Source organism: Paroedura picta, chromosome 3 (genome assembly GCF_049243985.1).
Source record: "Paroedura picta isolate Pp20150507F chromosome 3, Ppicta_v3.0, whole genome shotgun sequence".
Classification (NCBI taxonomy): Eukaryota; Metazoa; Chordata; class Lepidosauria; order Squamata; family Gekkonidae; genus Paroedura; species Paroedura picta.
In genome coordinates this window covers 139,283,213-139,304,017 of record NC_135371.1, presented here as the reverse complement: position 1 = coordinate 139,304,017, position 20,805 = coordinate 139,283,213, and the positions used below count along the sequence as shown (strand labels likewise).

At 48.8% G+C, this 20,805-nt stretch overlaps 1 protein-coding gene across 3 annotated transcripts in view; it reads left to right on the top strand.

Moving 5' to 3' along the window:
- FAAP100 (FA core complex associated protein 100) overlaps positions 1 to 18,496 on the top strand; it is a 32,963-nt gene extending 14,467 nt beyond the window's left edge. For 2 of the 3 annotated variants that reach the window (XM_077328268.1, XM_077328269.1), the window contains 6 exons: positions 4,307 to 4,460; positions 5,824 to 6,635; positions 9,830 to 9,966; positions 11,914 to 12,030; positions 12,664 to 12,750; positions 15,030 to 18,496. In XM_077328268.1, the coding sequence (XP_077184383.1) occupies positions 4,307 to 4,460; positions 5,824 to 6,635; positions 9,830 to 9,966; positions 11,914 to 12,030; positions 12,664 to 12,750; positions 15,030 to 15,155 (1,433 nt within the window). In that variant the 3' untranslated portion in view covers positions 15,156 to 18,496. Of the gene's footprint in view, positions 1 to 4,306; positions 4,461 to 5,823; positions 6,636 to 9,829; positions 9,974 to 11,913; positions 12,031 to 12,663; positions 12,751 to 15,029 lie in introns of those variants that run through there. The other variant, XR_013229495.1, reaches the window with a different exon arrangement.
- The last annotated feature ends 2,309 nt before the right edge of the window (positions 18,497 to 20,805 follow it).

Genomic DNA, 20,805 nt, shown 5'->3' with positions numbered 1-20,805 from the left:
AAGGGCACATACAGGGCATCTAGTCCAACCCCCTGTTCAGTGCAGGATCAGCCTAAAGCATCCTGGATAAGTATCTGTCCAGCCACTGCTTGAAGACAGCCAATGGGGAGAGCTCACCACCGCCTTAAGCAGCCTATTCCACCTCTGAACTACTCTGGCTGTGGTATTGTTATACATGTAGTTTAAAGCCATTACTGCAGGTCCTATACTGTGCTGCCAAGAGGTACTGCACCCTACCCTCATCTAAGTGACAGCCTCTCAAATACTTAGAGAGAGCAATCATGTCCCCTCTCAGCCTCCTCTTCTCCTGGATGAACATTCTCAAGTCCCTCAAGCTTTCCTCATAGGACTTGGTCCACAGACCCCAGATCATCCTCTTTGCTCTTATCTGCTCCCTCTCTATTTTGTCCACATCTTTTTGGAAGTGAGGCCTCCAGGACTGCACATAGTACTCCAGGTGAGGTCTGACCAATGCAGTATACAGCAGGAATATGATGGGCCATTCCGCACCGGGATCCATGTAGCAAATTGTTTGCTGAACGAAAAATCACCATTTTAAATAGTGGAATTCGTCGTTATGCATACCTGCCTTTGTAGTGGAATCCAGTTGCGTTTCTATCGTTTCCCACAGGGTTCCGGTCTTGGCAAAAATCGCTAGAAAGGAAGCGCTATTGCTGAGCTGTGTCCCACCCCTGGCCGTCAACCAGCCAATGGGTGGCCGTTATCATGCTCCCAAACAGCCCCTTTCCCTTTAAGGAAGGTTTAAAACAAAAAACAAAAAAAACCCGTTGCAACGAATATGCGTTGATTCGTTGCAACGGAGAGACCCATCCAGCTAGCAGGTGATGTTTGAGCTGCCGTTTCATCGTTGCCACGCTCCCCCCCCCCCGAGTGAAAAAAAAAATCTCCCCCCTCACGGGCGCGATTTTCAGCCGAAAACAGTGTGAAAAATAAAGGGAAAATAAACCAGCAAACGGGCCTCTGCGATGCTTGTGCTTGGTGACTTTAAACAGAGGGACTGCAGCCGGGGAAGCCTCACTGGGTAAACGAAGGCTTGCCGGTGCGTTGATCTCCGCTCGCTCGGAGAAAAAAAAATGGCGATCGCTTCGCCGGAAGATCAGAGGAGAGAGCCAGGGGGAGGGACTTTGCAGAAACTGCAACAATGGTAACGCACAGAACTTTCCCGCTAGTGTTGCAGATTGGTTGCAGGAGTATAGCGCTTTCCAGAGGGTGAATCCACTTTTTGGGATTTCCCTGAAAGTGCTACAACGAAGCGCTTTTTGCGGATCGGTTTCAGGAGTGTTGCAGATTGTCAACGATATTGTGCATAACGGCAAAACTGTAGCGATTTCAATTAGTAACCATTGTGCTATTTTGGACGAATGCGGAACGGCCCGATGTTTTGCGATTTTGATGTGATGCCTCTGTTGATAGACAAAGACTACATTTGACTTCTTTACCACTGCATCACACTGTCTACTTATATTTATCTGGAATAATCATGGCTTTAGCATGCAATAGTTCTTGTTTAAGGAGAGCCTACCCATCTTCCAGCATTCTTTTCCACAGGATGATTCTTATCATGTCTGTATTAAAGTCCACCCTATGGAAGTCTAACATACACATCTGCCTACAAACTTCATTGCCCCCCCATCTTAAAAGGAATTCTAGGAGGACATGTTCACTCCCCCCCAGAGTCCCAACCTCCTTCACCCTTCAACTTCTTAACTGTTGGTCAGTATTGAGTATAGTTGAGCCTCTCATAAGTTATTCCACTATTTGATAAATTAAATTGTCAGCTGGGCAGGTGAGAAAGTTGCATGACTCTGGATGCTTAGCAAAGTTTGTTTCCCAGCACAGCCCAGGGAGATTGAAGTCACCCATAATTGCAAGGTCCTTTTGTCCAGACATTCTATCATTCAGCTCAAGGAGGGCAACATCCATGACCTCACCCTGGTCAGGTGGTCTGTAACTGACGCCAACCACTATACTCTTTGTTTTTTCTTCCCTTATCTCCACCCAGATACTTTCCACTGGAGTGTCACACTCCTCGTCTAGTATTTCTTGCCAGGCAAGCCCTCTCCTTACATATGACACTACTCCACCTCCTCTTTGACCTTCTCTGCTTTTTTTCCCTAACAACTACTATCTTTCCCCTACTGCATTGCAGTCATAGGAATCATTCCACCAAGTGTCTGTAATGCCTATTAAATCATATATCTCTGTCTGCAAGAGAAACTCAGGTTCTTCCTTTTAATTACTCATGTTTTGGATGCTGTCATATAGGCACCTGAAGCCCATTTGACCTGGCCTTCCCAGGCAGGCTATTACTATTTGTTCTCCTACGTTAGAATCCCTATGCTGGATGTCTCCTTCCCATTGTGACTTCAAGTTTAAAGCTCTTCTGATGAATCTCACCAGGTTCATGCCAAACACATTCTTCCCCACCTTAGATAAGTGAAGCCCATCCTGTACTAGCACATCTTCTTCTAGCAAACCTATCCCATGATCCCAGGGTACAAATCTCACCTACTGGCACCACCAACACAGCCAACTGTTCACCCCCATTAACTTCAGCTCATGACTCGTTCCTCTTGTCCTTACAGGCATGATCATAGAGAAAACTACTTGTACCCCCACTTGTTCCAGCTGCCTCCCAAAATTTCATAGTCAGCCTTAATGCCCGTAATTGTGGTCACAGCCAAATTCCTGGCATCTCTAGTAGAAATGCCAGTATTTGATGGGCAAGATCTTTTTCCCGAGCCACCACCAGCATGGTCATTAACAGACTGATCAATGAGCTCACTCAACATAATGCAGCTTCTTATATTCATGTGTTCCTTAATGGGGTGCGACCGGAAGCTGTAGAGCTGAATGAGAAAAAAAGAAGCTGGCTAGCAAAAGTGCCCTCTTTAGATGGGGAGGGATTCCATATGGAACAAGAATGTGCTCCTTTGCACATCGTCCCCTGGGTGTTGGAGAAATCTTCTTGGAAGCAGGTTCTCCACCCCTTCAAAGCCAACTGCTTTGCCTGCTTGATATTTTTCAGCCTTGTTCCCCAGTGTGATCTTCTGGGGAGAAGAAGCATAAGAAGCCACATCTCCATGCATACGTTCCTGGAGAAGGGGGTACAGTGTGCCTGTTGGCAATTAGCTGGGAACTGGCTTTTTAATGAGATGACTGGTGCAGCAGCAGGGAGCATTTTCTTTCCTTTGCTTGCTTCACTGCGGGATTCCCTGGGACTGCTGTGCATTCCAACAGCCCCACTCCCCACGGACACTATCTCCCAGCAGCATCCATTTATATGGCCCTGCATGAGCTCATAGTCCTGTTCACAGATTCATAGTTGGGGGCAGAGGAAATGGCTTCTGGAATTGCTGGTTTATGGGAGAAATATACCTGCAAACAGCTTCAGAACCCTCCACACAGACTATTCCTCATGATTCTTCCACTCCAGGTATTTCCACATACAAATAACTCCTCTTGGGAAGCTGCAGTTGAGTTACCTGGTAGCTTTGGAAGCATTCCTTGTGAGAGCTGTTCCAGAGCATGGGATCATTATGTGACCCCAAGAACTAGGCCATCCTGCACAGAAAAAGGATGTTTCAGACAAGAATATTCCCAGCAGATAAGCCCTGTTATACGTTTTGTAAACCAGTGTATGTATTGGCCATATTGGTCCAAGAGAGTGAAAGGGGAGGTGGAAACTTCTTTGAGTCAGTCTGTTCTGTGGGTGGGGATGTTCTTTTACAGCTGGAGACTGACAGGTGCCTCCCACCCATGGTGGAAAAGTAGCATCCATTTGTCGGCTGAGTCTGAACCACAGTAAAACATGATGCTTCATGTGTACTGGTTAGACGTGTCTGGCCACACATGCAGGTGTGTGGTTCAGCTCATGGTATTCAGGATGTTGCTCATGTCCCTTTTGAAGAGGGATACATGCCCTTACTCCTCAATTTCTGGGGTTTTGTTTGTTTTTGGTAGAATAGGGCCGTTTCTGTTCCTCAGTCTGTAGAGAAAGGCTGCTGTCTAGAAAGAGAAGTGAAGGAGAAATCTGGGGTATCCTCATGTGACTTCACTATATGATCTTATGTGTATGGGAATGTAATGTGTATGTGTGAGTGAACACCGCAGAAGCAAATTACGTGTTCCTGAACACATCATGCAAAATCTCCTTACTCTTTTCATAGGAATTTATATTCTGTTGCATTGAGGAGAGTAGGAGGGAGGGAGCAAAACTGCAGATCCTCTTACAGGTAGTTCTTAGCTTCTCTGTTTCATGTGTCCATGCCTGCCTTCTCCTTAGGTGAGTCTGAACTCCTGGCTTTGTCTGCTAAGGGCCGACTCATGACCTGTGGCTTGTGCAGCCCAGACGATACCCAGCCTGTCAAGATGAATCCCAATAAAGCTGGACAGAGAATCAAGGAGCTGCTCTCTGGAATAGGTCACGTCTCTGAAAGGTCAGATCTGTCCTCTTTTTGTCATTTCCCCCCCGCTCCTCCCCATTGTGCAATGCTTGGTTTTGTCTAACTCTTACTGGGTTTTTTCTGTCTGAATAACTGGGATTTGCCAATCTGATGGCAATATCTGATGAAAGCAAAAATCTCTGCACTGGAAGCCTAAGTGAGTTATGAAGGGATGTTCAGTTGCTCTTAAGTATTTGCTTGGCAGTTATTAGTTTCTTAAAAGTGAAATATTGAAGGCACAATCACAAACAATTCCCTTGAGAAGGAAAAACAGCAGGAGCTTAAAGAAGCCAGAGTGGCTCCATAAACACTTTTAAACATATGTGAGTAATAAAAATGTGCTCATTTAGGAAATGGAAGGAGGGCCTTATAACTAATGCTTGTAAGGGAGAGTGTTAGAAAACTCAGTATGAGCTTAGGCTAGCAAGAAATGCTAAACACAACAAAAAAAGGGTTCTTTAGTTATGTTCAAAGGAAGAAAAAGACATGGTAGGACCATTGCAGGGACAAGCAAGTGAAAATGCAGTGGGTGATGAAGAGAGAGCTGAACTGCTCAATTCCAACTTTTCCTTGGTCATCACTTGTGAGAGAAATCATGTTCAGTGTGGCAAAATCATATCATGTGATAAAGGATGGGAGTTGCAGCTTAGGATCACTGCAAGGGTAGTCCATAAATACCTAATTTCGTTAAATGACATTTAGCCCTCTGGGACAGTTGAATTGCATCCAAGAGTACTAAAAGAATTTGCGGATGTATTTTCTGAACCTCTGTCCATTATTTTTGACAATTCTTGGAGAACAGGTAAAGTGCCAGAAGATTGGAGGCATACACTGAACTGAGTCACCAGTGTGATTCGGTGGCTAAAAAGGCCAATGGGATTCTAGGCTGTATCAAAAGAAGTACAGTGTTCAGATTGTACAAGGTGATGGTATCCCTTTACTCTCCTCTGGTTAGATCTCACTTGGAGTACTGTGCTCAGTTTTGGGCACCACAACTGTAGAAGGATGCGTTAATCACCTTGGCCACTCCAGCAAAGCAAGCAGTTGAGTGTTCTGTGGTATTAAATAGAAATGCTCCTGGATGTCTGTATTCAGGCAGGAAATGGGGTGTCTAGAGCAGAGGTAGTCAACTTGTGGTCCTCCAGATGTCCATAGACTACAATTCCCATGAGCTCATGGGAATTGTAGTCCATGAACATCTGGAGGACCACAGGTTGACTACCCCTGGTCTAGAGGTTGTTTGTCCTGTCCAGTGTTATGACATTGAGATTCCTGCTTCTTCACTTATTTGTAATGTTTACCTTAGCAATAAATAATGTCCTAGTGCCAGTGTTGGTTCCTTTCCCGGTTACTGCAGAGTATCGTCACTGAAAAAAGTTGTGGACCAGAAGAACCGGGCTTTGACAAGCCTGAATCAGGTGATGAATGTGAGTGCGGCTCTGCTGTCCAGTCAGACTGGTCAGAAGCCCATCACTTGTACCATTGCTGCCCACTGGAGCCGCCTGCTAGTTCAGGATACCTTGACAGTCTCCTGTGTGTTAGAGAACTCAAGCGAGTGCAGCCTGGAGCACGGCTGGACCCTCTGCGCTCACCTCTTCGCCAGCTCCTATGACTTTGAGGAAGGCTCCTCCGATTCTGCCGCCGCGGATTCTGGCACCTCCTACACCTTCCCGATAGATCAGCTTCTCCCTGGGAACAAGACAGAGGTGACGCTGCCCTTGGGCCCTGCTGAAGGCTTCAAGCTGGAACTGCCTATCACAGTCTCCTGTTCTCTCTACTACGGCCTGCAGGAGATCCTGGGCACTGTCTCAGAGTCCAGTGAGCTGCTTGACGATCTGTTGTCTGATGATTCCCCTGGCCTTTCCCCAGACAGGGAAGGCATCTGCCTGCCCTTGAAGGAGGTCACCATCGACATCCTGCATTGCCTCCGCTTGGCTGGGGGCAGCAGAGGGCCTGAAGCGACCCCACCTGCAGCTGCCATCTCTCTCCCCATGGATCCCCTTGATACCTTCCTGAAGCTGTCCCGGGTGCAGTCTGACCTCGAGAGCCTGGAAGGCAGAGAAGAGCTTGTTCCAAGTGCTCTGGGAGAGGATTACTTGGCTCCATCAGTGGCTTCTATCAAAGTGTCCTCTGAGCTCCTGAGAACTGCCTTGAAAGACACTTCTGAAGGTGTGTGGGTTTCTCTGAGCACCATTGACCTGCTTGCATTCTCCCCCCCACCTGCTCCTCCGCTCTGCAAGTCTTCTCTGTATTGATGGTACCCCAGATGTTGTTGAAAGAGGCTGGGCTTCTGTTTACAGAGGGCACTGTTGGGGATGTGTGCAGATGACTGGCTATGAGCAAGTTTATCACAACTCTGGGGAACTTCAATCCAAGCCATACGGCCAGTGTGCGAGGGGGATCCTATGTATACCTACCCCACAGAATTCAGATCCTATGTATACCTACCCCCCCCCCACACACACACAGTCTCTCTCTCTCTCTCTCTCTCTCTGCCATCAAATCACAGGGTGGCTCCAGGGATTTTCAAAACAAAGAGACACTCAGAGAGCTTCTGAGACATGATGAGATCTGGCCAGCCTGCGTCACCTCGGTTAGGGCATCCCAAAATATAAGATGCTTCCAATTCCTTTTGATAAAGGTCATGATGATTTCCCTGTAAAGATCATAGTAAATTTATGCTCACACCATTTCCTTGAATGGTGCTGCAGGATCATAGGTGGAACCCTTTAAAACTCTTCTCTGTAGGTACTAACCAATCTTGAACTACATTGCTCTGAACTACAGAAAGCCAGTGGCATGCAGTCATGCTGATGTTGAGATCTCCTCAGGGACATGTACCTCTCAGGGACAAAAATCATGGTTGGAAATTCATCTGCTTTGCTGTAGCTGGATGATTTCTATGCTTGGAATCTGTAGTTCTTATAAGCATTAGAGGAGCTTTTAATGGCAGAGGAAAACCCAGCAGCAGAAAACAAACTGTGGAATTCTCATGATCTGGACAAAATGTTTTCCACTCTTTGACACCATTAAAATAGTTGCTGCGACATTAATGGGCCCTGGATCAGGAGTAAGCCATCCACTTCACATGAGAAAGATCCCAGGTTAAGGAATCTCAGATTGCAGATGCTGGGAAAGATACTGCTCTCCCTGAAACCCTAGAGAAGGGCTGCTAGGGCAGTGTAGACAGTACTAACCTGGATGGGCCACGAGGGTGTCTATGTATGAGACAGCTTCACAAATTCATCCGTGGATGGTCACCTGTTGGCCAAAAGTGATTAGATCTTCCTAGCTTTACTGCTTTGATCCTGCTCTGCAGTGCTGTAAATCCACAACATTATTCCCTAAGTCCATGGCAAGGTGAGGGAAGCCCTGCAGGCAAACATGACAAACTCCCCCAGCAGAAATTGAAAGCATTTGGAAGGAAGGAAAGCAGCAGTGCTGTCTGAAAACATGTTTCTTGTGTTTGGGATGGCCTCACCATAGTTCCTGCTGCAGATGTAGAGAGATACTTGTAAAGGTAAAGGTAAAGGTATCCCCTGTGCAAGCACCGAGTCATGTCTGACCCTTGGGGTGACGCCCTCCAGCGTTTTCATGGCAGACTCAATACGGGGTGGTTTGCCAGTGCCTTCCCCAGTCATTACCGTTTACCCCCCAGCAAGCTGGGTACTCATTTTACCGACCTCGGAAGGATGGAAGGCTGAGTCAACCTTGAGCCGGCTGCTGGGATTGAACTCCCAGCCTCATGGGCAAAGCTTTCAGACTGCTGCCTTATCACTCTGCGCCACAAGAGGCTCTTGAGATACTTGTAGCCAAGGTCAAAGGATGCTGATTACCAAGAGAGCCACGCTTTGTTCCCCAAGGAATCTCACATTCAGCATCTGCATTTAATAATGCTGCATAAACATTTGAAGGAATTTTATTTGTTTGTTTACAAAATTTATACCTGGCCTTTGGGCCTTCATCAGGGCCACCAAGGCAGCTACAGATTAATAACATATATAATGAAAACAGTTCTTAAAAATAATCAAGACCAACCCAAAACACATCATTCAAACAGGTAAAATTGAGTTAATATTCACATATACAATACAATGAAATACAATAAAACATACATACGTATGACCAACAGAAACCATGCTGGAAGGAGGGATCACTGAAGGAACGTGAAACTAAACAAGTCTTCACCTGATCCCATTCCACACATGTTAGTTAATGCATTTTCAATGCACTTTAGAAGTAGGTTTTCCTTCCCTGCACAGGAAAATCAAGCTGCAAAAGCCCACTGAAAGTACATTATCCACTGTGTGCGGAATAGGCCCTGCTGGCAGAAGACAGCAACAGAAGGGGGACAGACAAGTTTGCCTGAGGAGAAAATTCCAGAGTTTTGGTGAGAAGGCCTTCTCCTGGGTTGTCACCCACCTAAACTCAGAGGAATGTGCATTATTTTTTCTTGTTAAAATATTAAAATTTTTAGTTTAGATTTGTTTGGCCCAAATTGGAGCTGCACAGAAGTGAGACACAACAGAGATCCCACACTCCAGAGATTTTAATCAGTCCCCTTCTTCTGTGTGCTAGAACCAGCTAGGTTTGTGTTCAGACCAGTCCACCTGCAGCCTGCAAGTCTTACTGCTGCTGTCCTACCTCTTGGATGGGGTTTTATCTGCCCACCGGGCTATCATTTTTACTAAGTGTTCATTGCAGCTGTCCTGGTACAACCTTAGGCCTATCTCATGCTGTGCGAGGACATTCCTTGTACTTAGTCAGGTTATCCTTCTACATGACTGCAGCTCTTGGGCCCCAGCTATGCTGCGCTGTGTCAAAACCCGAAAGACCAGGTGGGATCGACGAGTCTTCTGCAAGACAACCACTGTTGTTTTATCCTCAGATCCCTCCACGTCTTTTGCCTTAATGGTAGTCATTTTTGACAAGCAGCTTCCTACTGGCATTTAGCAGGATTTAACCCCCTGAGTGATTAGCTTGGAAGTCAGGGATGGGAGCTGTAAGTGCTAATTGGGCAACCAGAGTATGGCACGGTCTACACATGCAGGAGAATGAGGAGCACAGCCTAAATGAGGCTGGCTGCTCTAACAGCTCATGCTTCTACACGCATACATGCAGGCCTCCTAGAGCCCATATAAGGAGCTAAATGGAACCTCCACACTTGGAGACAGTGTACCTGTGAATGCCAGTTGCTGGGGTCATGGGTCAGCAGCAGAAGAGAGGCTTTGTTCTCCGTGCCCTAATTTTAGGCCACTGGTTGGTGGCTATGGGGGAATATGTTGCTGAGCTCTATGAACCTTGAGTCTGATCAACCAGGGCCTGTTCTTAGTGGTGTTTGTTCTTCTGCTCTTGTCATGCAGGATCATCGCTGTGCTGCACTGCACTGTGCTGGTTGTTGGCAGATAATGCTGAGGCAGCTACGCTCCAAAGCAAGGACGCAACAGCAGTGCAGGGTCTGGCCCCAGATGGAGGAGAGGTGCAGCTGAACATCCGAGAGGCAAGGCGTGCGTTAACCATGGAAAGGAGTTGCATGCTGTGGACTGAGCCTGCAAGAAGATCAGTGGGGGTGGGGGTGATTTCTTTTGAGGAGCTACCAGTTGTTGGCCAAGCCATAGCCTGGGATTGATCGAACAGAGTCATGTAGCCACCCTGCCCTAGCTGTGGTCTTGTCTTGAGTTTTCTGGATTCCTGTAGCGATTTCAGTCTCTGTCTGCTCTTTGGGCTCCCGGAGCTCATGTGGCTACTTGTCTCACAACTTAAATGCTGAACAGAGTTTTCTCTTTTGTGGGAACTCTGGATATTACAGCAGGGGACAGGAGAAATGAGCCTAGAATATCTGGGTAGGATATCCTGGGGCTTGGTCATCCTGTCGTTGATTAGAAACCTTTCCTTCTCACAGCACTTGGGCACACGTTGAGGCATGACTGGGAGTTGTGCTCCAGGGAATGTTAAGGAGATCTACATGCACAGGACATGCCCCGTTATTTTGTATGCGTTGAGGAATGGCTGCTGTCAATTCCTGACCGATAGAAGGGGATGGAAGCAAGACTTGCATGTGCAGAATGTCACATGTGCCTTGAAGGCCCCGGGTGTACACCAGAGCCACTGGGTTTACAGAGATCAGGTTTTAAGGAATGCTATTCTCCTGGAGTATTGTGATGTCGGAGAGAATTCCTCGGCGGGAGGCAGACTTCCCTGCTCCTAGCCTTCGTTCAGTGCTGCAGTTCAGTCTGCTTGTAGACCAAGGTCTCAGAAGTGTCGCCAACGAAGCTTTTATTATATTAAGATAACTGACAGATTGGTTTGTCTAAATGGCCCCTGCCCCGGGGCAAGTGCTCCCCAAGACGACTGCATATGAGAACCCTTCCAGCTCCTCCTGTAACCTCGTTCCAGCTAAGGGCCACCATCGTCCTCACCCATGATTATGTAGTTAAACACAGTGTTGACAGGAGCAGCTACAGGAGTGGGATTTAAAGTACAGCTTCAAAAATGGCTTCTTTGCTCATTTCCACTGATTCTTCCATGGAAGGGGGAGGATGGTCACGCTGGAATTTTGAGGCTCTGGCTGCCCCCCCCTCCTCCTTTTAATCCTCTTGGAGTAGCATGTGGCTGATGTTAATTGGTAGTTGCCGCTCCTGCCATGGCTGGTTAATCTTCATGCAGGGGGAAGGAGGGGGCAGGAGCTGGTAGTGTCTGGGTTCCTCTGGCTTTGCACATGAAAGCATGAATAACACCCGTGTGATTAGCTTCCCCACTAATTCTGCTCCAGCTAAACCTCCCTCGATTAAGCACTTCAGGGATGCATTTTGCTAGAGAATGGACAATAAGCCTCCTTGTTACAGCACCAGACAAAGGCTGTAGTCCCAGCATTTTTGCTGGCTACTCCTTGGATACCACTTCAAACTTCCGCCAATCATGTTTGATGGGCCTTGGCACGATTCGGATAAATTCAGTTAAGATAGAGCATCTTTGCTTGTATTAATGACAGATCTTGGTGTCTTCATATGACATCTGAGCTCGGGATCAGAAGGCGTTTCAGGGACTGGCCCAGCTGGAGGTGGCAGAAGTCAGTAACATGTGCAGGAAGTGTTTTGCTGCTGTTTGGGGTCCAGTGGTCATGTTGCAGCTCAGGAAAGTGCTACCCCCAGTTTTGCTTGATGAAAAATTTTCCCTTTTCTTTGTAGCTTGGCTTACTTCCTTGAGTTCTCTGCAGTTTGCAAAGTTGTGTCACACCAGTAGCTCTTGCTTGGAGTATCATGTTCACGCCTGTCCTGTTCACAGCACACCCTAATCCCGATTGTGCAGGCTAATTAATGTAGCATCAATGGTGTGTGTTTGTGTGAATGTTGATTAGTGCACAGTCAGTCCTGTGTGAGCCTGGGATTAGTGCTAGGTGATCCTGGATCTGGTGAAGGGTATCCATAATGGCCTTCTTGTTCCACAGGTGACTGTAAGTGACCTGAGCCCAGCAGGCCCCATCCAGGCTGTGGAGATCATAATCCAGAGCTCACTGCTAGCAAACATGTGCCAGTTGCACCATGCTGTGGTCAGGCGTATTCAGGTATGTCAGATTCCTGGGAAGCAGAGAAGAGACTGCTGAAGGCTCGGCAGCCCTGCTGACTCCTCTCTTACATGGAAGGTGTCTGAAACATTTGAGGGTTTGGGGTGCAATCCAGTGGGAAGCGGTGCCATCTCTCCCTCTTGCCTTGGCCACTTTTTAGAAGTGGTTAGGTTATTACCCATGTTGGGTCCTCTTCTGACAGAATATCCTCTACCCCATCCTTCCCCCACCCTGCCAATGAGAAAGAGAGAAACTAGATGACCTTCAACAAGAACAGAAGTAAGCTCCCAAAAGACAAAGAGTATATATATTTTCTCCCCCCACCCCTGCAAAAAAAATGGAGGTGTTTTCCTTGCTGCTCATGCCTTTGTGATCCCTTCCTTTGTTCCTTTGGCTAGCAATCTTTTCTTGTTGGACAAAGTCATCTTTGATCGTTCAAAACCACTAATAACAAAAACCTTTGACACTGTCAGCGTGAGACAAGTAGGAAAGCATAGAAGTCTCCTGTCCCACTTGATGCAGGACTCGTCTATAACATTGTTAGCTCTGCTTGAAGCCATGGAGAGTCCAGTACTTTTGTATCTGGCTACCTAATCTTGTCTTGGTTTAATTCAGGTTTTTTTTTCTATGCAGGCTCTGGTTTTGGAGCAGGCAGCCCAGGACTCCTCCTCTTCAGATGTCCGCATGCAGTACTTACACCAGATCCAAGCTAACCATGAGGTAAGCAGCTACTAGGAGTTATGTGCCACAGAAATAGATGCCTGAAGCCTCCTTGGTCTTTGGATTGTTGCAGACAGATAGACTGCTGAAGAGAAATGGCGGGCGTGGCAGAGGCCCAGCCCATTTCCACACTAGCGATATGGTTCTGATTTACATTTTTAAAGGGCTGACTTTTTTGGCCATTTCCGCACTAAAATCTGCTTCTTCGGGTGCAGCCCTGAATTGCCCCCTCACATGCCCCACAGCAAAGGAATCCCCAGAAAGCCCGATTTCATCTTTTCAAGTGGGGTCTAACGGGCTCTAATTCAGAGCTGCCCAATGTGGAAAATTGTGCAATCATTTTCCCTCCACACCTGTCATTTTGAGTAGTTTGGGCATGCCCCTATCCTCATCACCATCCTCCCTCCCCCTGCCCTACCTCCCCCTCCCGAGGGAAAGTTGCCCTAGCACTCTCCTCTTCCCTCTGCTGTGCATCTGGGGAGCAAAATTCAGAGTCCTCCCAAAACAAGTGGAGCCTGCTTGCACCTTTCTTTTAATTATGCCCCTTCATTTCTCCATTCCCTGCCCTCGAATGCCTCACACCAGGTCATAGAATCATAAAATAATAGAGTTGGAAGGGACCTCCTGGGTCATCTAGTCCAACCTCCACACTATGCAGGACACTCACAACCCTGTTACTCATCTACTGTAACCTGCCACCACCTTGAACCTTCACAGAATCAGCCTCTCCGTCAGATGGCTATCCAGCCCCTGTTTAAAAATCTCCAAAGATGAAGAACCCACCACCTTCCAAGGAAGCCTGTTCCACTGAGAAGCCGCTCTAACTATGGTGTTTTTTTAAAAACGGTTATCGTGTGAAAGATTATTTTAAAAAGATTACTTAAAAATGTGAAAGATTACTTAAAAATACTTGGGAACAGTGAAAGTGGTGGGGACCATCCAGGTGACAGCTGCTCCTGGGAACAATAACAATTAGCTCCCAAGAAGCCAAAGGAGGGTGGTCTATCAGTCGGTTCAGCCTCCACATTCCCTCCCCCTGCCAGCCCTGTAGTGGATCTTCTCCTGTGCCACGGCTGTCCTCACCGAGTGGAGGCTGGAGGCGGCGGTGTAAACAAGCGGCACCCACCTTCACCCCAGCCCCTTCTCTGATTTTAGCTTGGCTTCCCGTGAGTGCACACTCATTGCCCTCAGCAGCAGCCATCACCCAGAAGGTCCTCACCGTTTTCAGTGTTCCAAAATATTTTTAAAGCAGTCTTTCATGTTACAATGCCATTGCATTGTAACATGATAACCTAGTTTAAAAAAAAACACCTATGGGGAAAGGGGGAGGTGATCAAGGGCACAGAATGGTGAAATGAAGGTGTGCAATTAAAAGAAAGGTGTAACTAGGCATCATGCGAGGCTGCCTCCTTCCAACAATGTGCAAAATATATGGCAAATTACATCCTGGAAAATTAGGAGGAAAGCCCAAATGCAGAAAGCAAAGTGTCATCTCGCAGCAGCCAATCAAAATCCAAAGCGAGGTTAAAACAACGTATGCCTCCTATTGTAGAAATGGCCCCAGTTGCCTCTGCCTGGTCTGTGCCCTGGAATGGCATCTGCACATGAGAGTCATTTGGCTTTCCCAGCCTTCTGTGATTGAACTGCCCTGTTGCACCTTCTAAATGCTGAATTTGGAGTTGACCAGCTATGTCACAGGGAATGGATTTATGTCTCGTTCTGAAACTGGCCAGAGATGGCCACTGCCAGATGGGGTCTCCCCTATTGCCTGTGTTCCTTTTTCATACACTTTCCATAACCTGATTATTAACCCAATCTCTTCCCACCCATTCCCTGAACTCAGACCTTCAAGTACACATTTCTAATGTGTTCCAGATGATTTAGGAACTGGAAAGGCAAAACTTTCAGCTGAGGTTTATACGCAAGGCTGAGTGTCAACTCACTTATCTTTCTCCTCTCCTTCCTCTCCATTCACTCTGGCTCTTGTTCAGCTTGAAAGAATGCTACATTCCATGCCTGGAATAAGTTGTTCAAATACTTCTGAGCTTGGATTGTTAGTTCTGGTTGAGATTTCCCCATGATCAAGACATTTTTTGCAAGAATTAGGCAGTAGAGGGTGGAAGTGCTATATGGCTTTGGGGGGTGGCAGGGAAGGAGGCCTGAAAACCATGAGGGAGGAACACTGCACTCTTTCCTGCACTGCCATCTAGTTACTGTCCTGTCTCCTGACACCATCCCTCCTTTGTCAACTAACCCACAGGCTTTCTTCTCCCTTCTAGGCACTATTAAAGGAGGCGCAATCTCTCCGTGACCGCCTGTGCTTGGGGAATGATTCAGATGCGGTGGTGGAAAAACTCCTACACGTTTACCAGCAGCTGCGCAACCCCAGCCTTGTCGTCCTGTGAATGCTGAGCTGTGGTGACCCATCTTGGCACACCATTGAAGGCTCGGCGATCCTCTGCCCAGTGCCATTGGAATGATGGGGGCAGATGGCTGCACACCTTGGGAACTGACTGAGGACTGGAGGGAGGTGTCTTAGGAGGGGGGAGGGCAGGAGTCTCTCTGGGTGAGCCCAGCTTCTTTCTGGCTGTTCTGCTCACTGTTGGAGCCGGAAGGCTCTGGGGCTTCACCCGTTTAATTTATTATCTCCTGCTCCTCCTCCTAACAGGATTGTTTCCCCAGGGTCTTGAATTCCTGCCCATCCCTGGCAGGTCTGATTGGTACCCCCTTGGCAGTCTAACACACAGGCAGAGCATCCAAGCAGGGCTACCTGTGTGTCATGTACGTGTTTGTGTGTGCGTATATGCCGATGGCCAACAAGGTGCTGTAGTGGGTGTGGGTGGCGTGTTGTGGATCACACTCGACGTTGCTAGTTCAGCTTCTTTCGCTTTCCGTGATGGTGGCTTTGCTGTGGCAGGCAGAAGTTTGGTGAGGTGTGTCTGTTTGTGGGAAGGGATGGGGGCAGGTTGTGCTGGTGAATGCTCCAAAAAAAAAAAAAAGACACAAAAAACAAACAAAAAAGGGCTATGCCTTTAGCTGTGTCATACTTTTCGGGAACACTGTGGAAAACAACCAGGATGTCACCTGCATAAATAATTCTGGGGTGCTTTTAATATATGGTGCCCCTTCTTTTTCTAGTGGGGCATTGGGCTCCTTTTTCCAGTATTTGCTCTTTGTATAAACAACTTGCTTGTCTATTTCCATGGTAAAGGCTCATCCGGGGTCGTGTTGTATTTTGGTATTGCTTGGGGAGGCTGTGTGTGTGTGTGTTTCATCCTTCTCAACAAGGCCTCGTGTCCCATAAGCCAATTCCAGCGTTTGCCAGGCTGCCCTCTGAGGTCCTGAGCGCCTCCTTTTGCCAGGCAGTCTGACTGTAGCGCCTCCTCCCTTCCATCTGCTGGCAGGGACGGGGAAGCTGGGGGCCTCCGCTACAGCCTCCCTGCTGAGTTAATGTGGTGTCTGCTTTAAAAGCTGCCTCCTCCCGATGAATAATTGAAAAGCCATTTGGTGAGCTCGCTGGCCAGCACTAAAGGCCATTAGGAAACGCTCCAGCACTCAGGGGTGAAAGATGCGCATGCACTCCCCCACGGCTCTGGAATAATTGATGTCGTGTTTGCCCTCTGACCTGCTGTAGGGTCTTCACCTTGAGCCTCTGAAGCTCTTTCCAGGCAGATGGGGCTGCTCCCTCCCTCCCTCCCTCCCTCCCTCCCTCCCTCCCGCTGGTCCCCAGAGAGCGGCTGTGTCTGTCTGCAAAGCATGGCGTGGAGGCCGAAGCAGTCAGGAAAAGAAAGACTTGCGACAGTTTTTCCTTTTGCCTTCAGCCGACCTGCCTTTTGACTCTCGTGCAGGATCCTATGTGGGATAAATGCCCGGCTAGGTGAGCCGGCATTTAGGATGCCCCTGCTGTTATCTGGGTCTCCAGGGCTTCTCCTTTCCAGCCTCTCTTGTATGCTGCCCCTCCCAGGGCTGACGCTTTAACCGTTTCATCACCTGTAACTTCCAACGGCCTCACTGGCCCACAAAGAGGGATGACCTGAGCGAACCCTTCCTCTTGCTCGGGTGCAGAGATGGTTCTGCCACCGCGGTTCACCCCGCCCTCTGTGCTCGTAATAAACAGGAGCACAAGGCGGGGGAAGCGGTCCCAGGTGAGGGGCTGCATGGCATTGCCCTCTGCCCCCTTTCCCTCGTATGAGTTCCTGTAGCCAGGCAAGGCAGCAGTGCTTTGGGCAGAGTCAAGTGGCGAGGAGCTGGAAGCTTGAGCCCCCCACTTGGAGGGGAGACAAACCGGTGGCCGTGGTGTCCCTCCCATGCACGTTTGGAGAGGTTAAGGTTTAGGCAGCTGCCGGTGCTTCTGTCAGTTGGGATTTGCCACTCGAGTGTTCCCGCTTGCCTGCCCTCCCCTCCTGCTCAGTGAGTCTTGAATGGAGGAACTGACAGATCTGGGTCTTTGGGTCTTTTCAGTCACCCTGCAGGGCTAACCTAATTGGACTCCAGCCAGCAGCCAGTCAGCGGAGAGCGCAGACCGAGAGCCGGAGCCCTGCTCGCTCGCGATTGGTGGAGGCCAGCTCCACCAGGAGTGGGGTCTGCTTTTAGCTCTGCTCGGCTCAGAGATGCCGTTCGGGTGCGGGAGGGAAGGTTTAATGAAGCAGACGAATAACCCCAGGAGCCCTTGTTCCTGCTGGCCCATGTGCAGACAGGAGGGAGTTGCTCATGCCCTCCATCCACGTCTCTCTTTGCAGGGCTTGGTGTGGTGAAAGCCTGAGTCTGCAACCCGGGATGGGGGGCTCTCGCGCCCTGGGCTAGAAGAAGAGCCTGGGTGTCCCTCATTAATGCGTAGGGTAATTAACTTAAAAAAAACATTTCATGTAACTTCTCCAGGAACTGATTGTGACCTGATCGTCTGAATGCTGAGTTTTGCCACAGCCAGATGGATTCTTTGGTGACCAGCGTTTCAAGATGGACTCCCCCTGTAGGACAATACAGGTGTAATGTCCAGTTGAAATAAGGCACAACTTTGTGACCACCTGTTTTTCCTTCTCCCTGAGGGGTGGGGTGGCATGGTGATGGGGAACTGCTGCCCATGAACAGCCAGCCAGCTGCACCTCTGTTGTGGGGGGAGGGAGGCTGCAGTACTCACTGGCTGCCAAGAGAGGTCGTCCTGCTGCTGAGAAGGTGCTTCTTGCCAGCAGGCCCAGAACTGCTGCCGGGCAGTGAGCCCCCCCCTCCCCCCCCCCCGTCCCTCCTGTCTCATGATGTATTTCACATGTCTCTCAAACATGCTGCATTTCTTTCTTACTCCCCCCAAGCATAGGGAGTTATTTTACTGGCTCTGCTTAACAAGCCATAGTACTGGGCCATGTGGCTGTTTTGGATAGTGCTGAATATGGCAAATAAGAGCCATTATTGACTACAGTTTGTAGGCTCCTTTTTCCTCACCCCCTCCCATCTTTGCTGCAGTCTCTGATCAAACAAGTTTTGCATGATTTTGTGGTGCTTCAAAAACCTGCTTGAGCAATGCTGCCCAGGGGACTGAAAAAGGCACATGTGCTACTGTAACAACCGGTCTGTTGCACACTATTTTCATATTTGACAGCCCTGGCCGCTGCCCAGGCAGACTTTCAGCACAATATGTAAGCATGTTTGCTCGGTCCCAGTGTGCATATTTACATTGTTGCCTTTCTCTCTGTGTGTAAACGCTACTGAGTCTCTGAAATGCTACGATACAACAAGCATTGGCGATAGACGAGTTCCGTTTTTGTGTTCTGTTAAATTCATCTCCTGCGTTTCTCCCTAGCTGGACCCCGAGGTGGCTTGCATCATTCTTCTCTGCCCCATTTTACCCTTTCAAGACCGCTGTGAGTTGTGTGGGGCTGAGTGTGTGTGACCGGTTCAGAGGTCTCCACAGCAGAGCAGGGAGGTCCAACCTGGGTCTTCTAGATCCTGATCTGATGCTTTAACCTCTTCACCACAGCCCTGCAGCATGACTCACATGAAAGCTTGGATTGGACTGTAATGTGAACGTAACTTCCATATAGCATGCGCAAGAAACCACCCCTTCTGGAGACACTTGAAAAATTAGCGGACTGACAACAGCATCTTCTGGGGAACGGGAACTCGCTTCAACTGCATGGAGAATTAAATCTGACAAGGTCTTTCTCGGTTTGTCCCACAATGCATTGAGGTGTTTACGGTGCTGTTAGAGTTATGGTTGGTTTTCCTGCAACAAAGTGACATGGCCATCACTCTGGACGTTGGGTGTAGCCTGCATTTATTCTGGCAGGATTTAAGGTACACTGAGATTTGCTGCAGGATGAAAAGCAACAGGGATGTCTCAATGCCAGACTGATGTTGCCCAGCAGGTGAAGGGGGGTGGGCAGCAATCCTTGGGCCGTACGGTGAGGGCTGGGCCTAGAGTGTCTTCGGTCGGTTACACTGGTCCCCAACCCCCAGTCCGGGGACCGTTACCAGTTCGTGGATCAGTCAGTACCGGGCCGCAGCTCCTCCTCATCCTCTTCCCTGGCTGCTGCCTCAGGGGCTACCCTGCCATTCTGCACTTTGGTGCTGTCTGGCAGCTGCCATGGCTTGGGCTCCCCCTCGACGTGGCACTGTGTAGCTGCTGCTGGCAGCACTCCCCAGTGGGCGGCGGGAAGTCAGGGGCGCCAGCGGGAAAGCAAGTGGAGCAGGGGCTCAGGCAGCGATGACATCCCTTGGCAAAAGACTACCCTCCCCCCCGGGCCTCAGTAAAATTGTCTAGCATTGACCGGTCCCTGGTGATAAAAAGGTTGGGGACCATTGGGTTACAGGAAGAGAAGCTGCCATTATGGATAGAGGGTCTTGGATGAAATCTGCAGGACGAGTTGCTTGCACTGTATCCCTACTGCCCCTAGGGGGAGTTGCAGCTTTGTCTTGCAATTTCAGCTTGCTCCCAGATTAACCCCTGAGTGGCTGTAGCACAGCTTGCTATTGGATCCACTTCCCGTTCAAGCTTCAACCTTTTCACCAATCAAATACTCTGAAGGAAGGGGGGAGGGGGCTCCAAGGTCTAGCTTTCCAGCAAAAGAATTCTTCCTTTCGTAACTCAGGTGTCATTCATATACTGCAAATATCACTGCAAGAGTGCCAACTGTTCCTCTTTGTAATCTGCCTCAGTTCCTGGCAGTCGCTTTGCCTTGAATCTGCACAACGCTAAAGGGGGCATCGGCATTTCTCCTGCGTGGGCTCAGTTGGCAAGTAAACAAGGTTCCTTATTCGGAAACAGATTCCCCCTGAGTTCAGTGGGGCTGGCCTGCAAGTACTTGTGCCTTTGACGAGTCTGCGTTAAATTTGCACATGTCACTGCGGGGTTGTATTCTGCAGTAATAACTGTTCTAGACAGGGAACAGAGCGATTGCTTGATTCAGTTTGCTTCTGATGATTCACACTCTGTCAGCACGATCCTCATGCTGTCCTGATATGGCCTCATCCAAGCTGGTTCCGTTTCCCTTTTCTTTAGAGAACTCTCTAGAGCTGGTTGCCGTAGCACTAGGAGGGAGGGGAGCCCCATCTGTTCTCTCTCCCTGTGGCATCAAAAGGCGGCTGCCTCTGAGGGTGTGATGCTTAATTATGGTTCCAAGCTATTGTATAGGAGAGTTTCTTCCTGCCCAGAGAACATCTGAAAATGTCATGCATCTACAAATGGCCATTTTGGGGGTGTGAAGCAAGCACTGTAATGGTGAGCTGCTGGATATTTGAATTATAGTCTAATCTTCTTCTGTCCCAGTCACCTTGGAGAGGTGTTTGGCTCAGTCATCTGCACTCTGATCATGCCCCTAGGTCTGGGGGGGAGGTCTCTGTAATGGAAGGGAAGGCTTCCTGATGTCTGACATGTCTTCTGCTTGGAAAAGGGAAGGGAAGTTGGGCCTCTCTCTTGCTTCTGTTCTCCATCTTTACTGCATCTGTCTGCATATGGGGCTGGAGCTTCCCTGGGGCTGCAGGTTGCCCTAGACATGCCTTTGACGTTTCTGTCTAATTTTAGAAGGATCAAGGGCCTGCCTGTGAAATAACAGATGGGCCCAC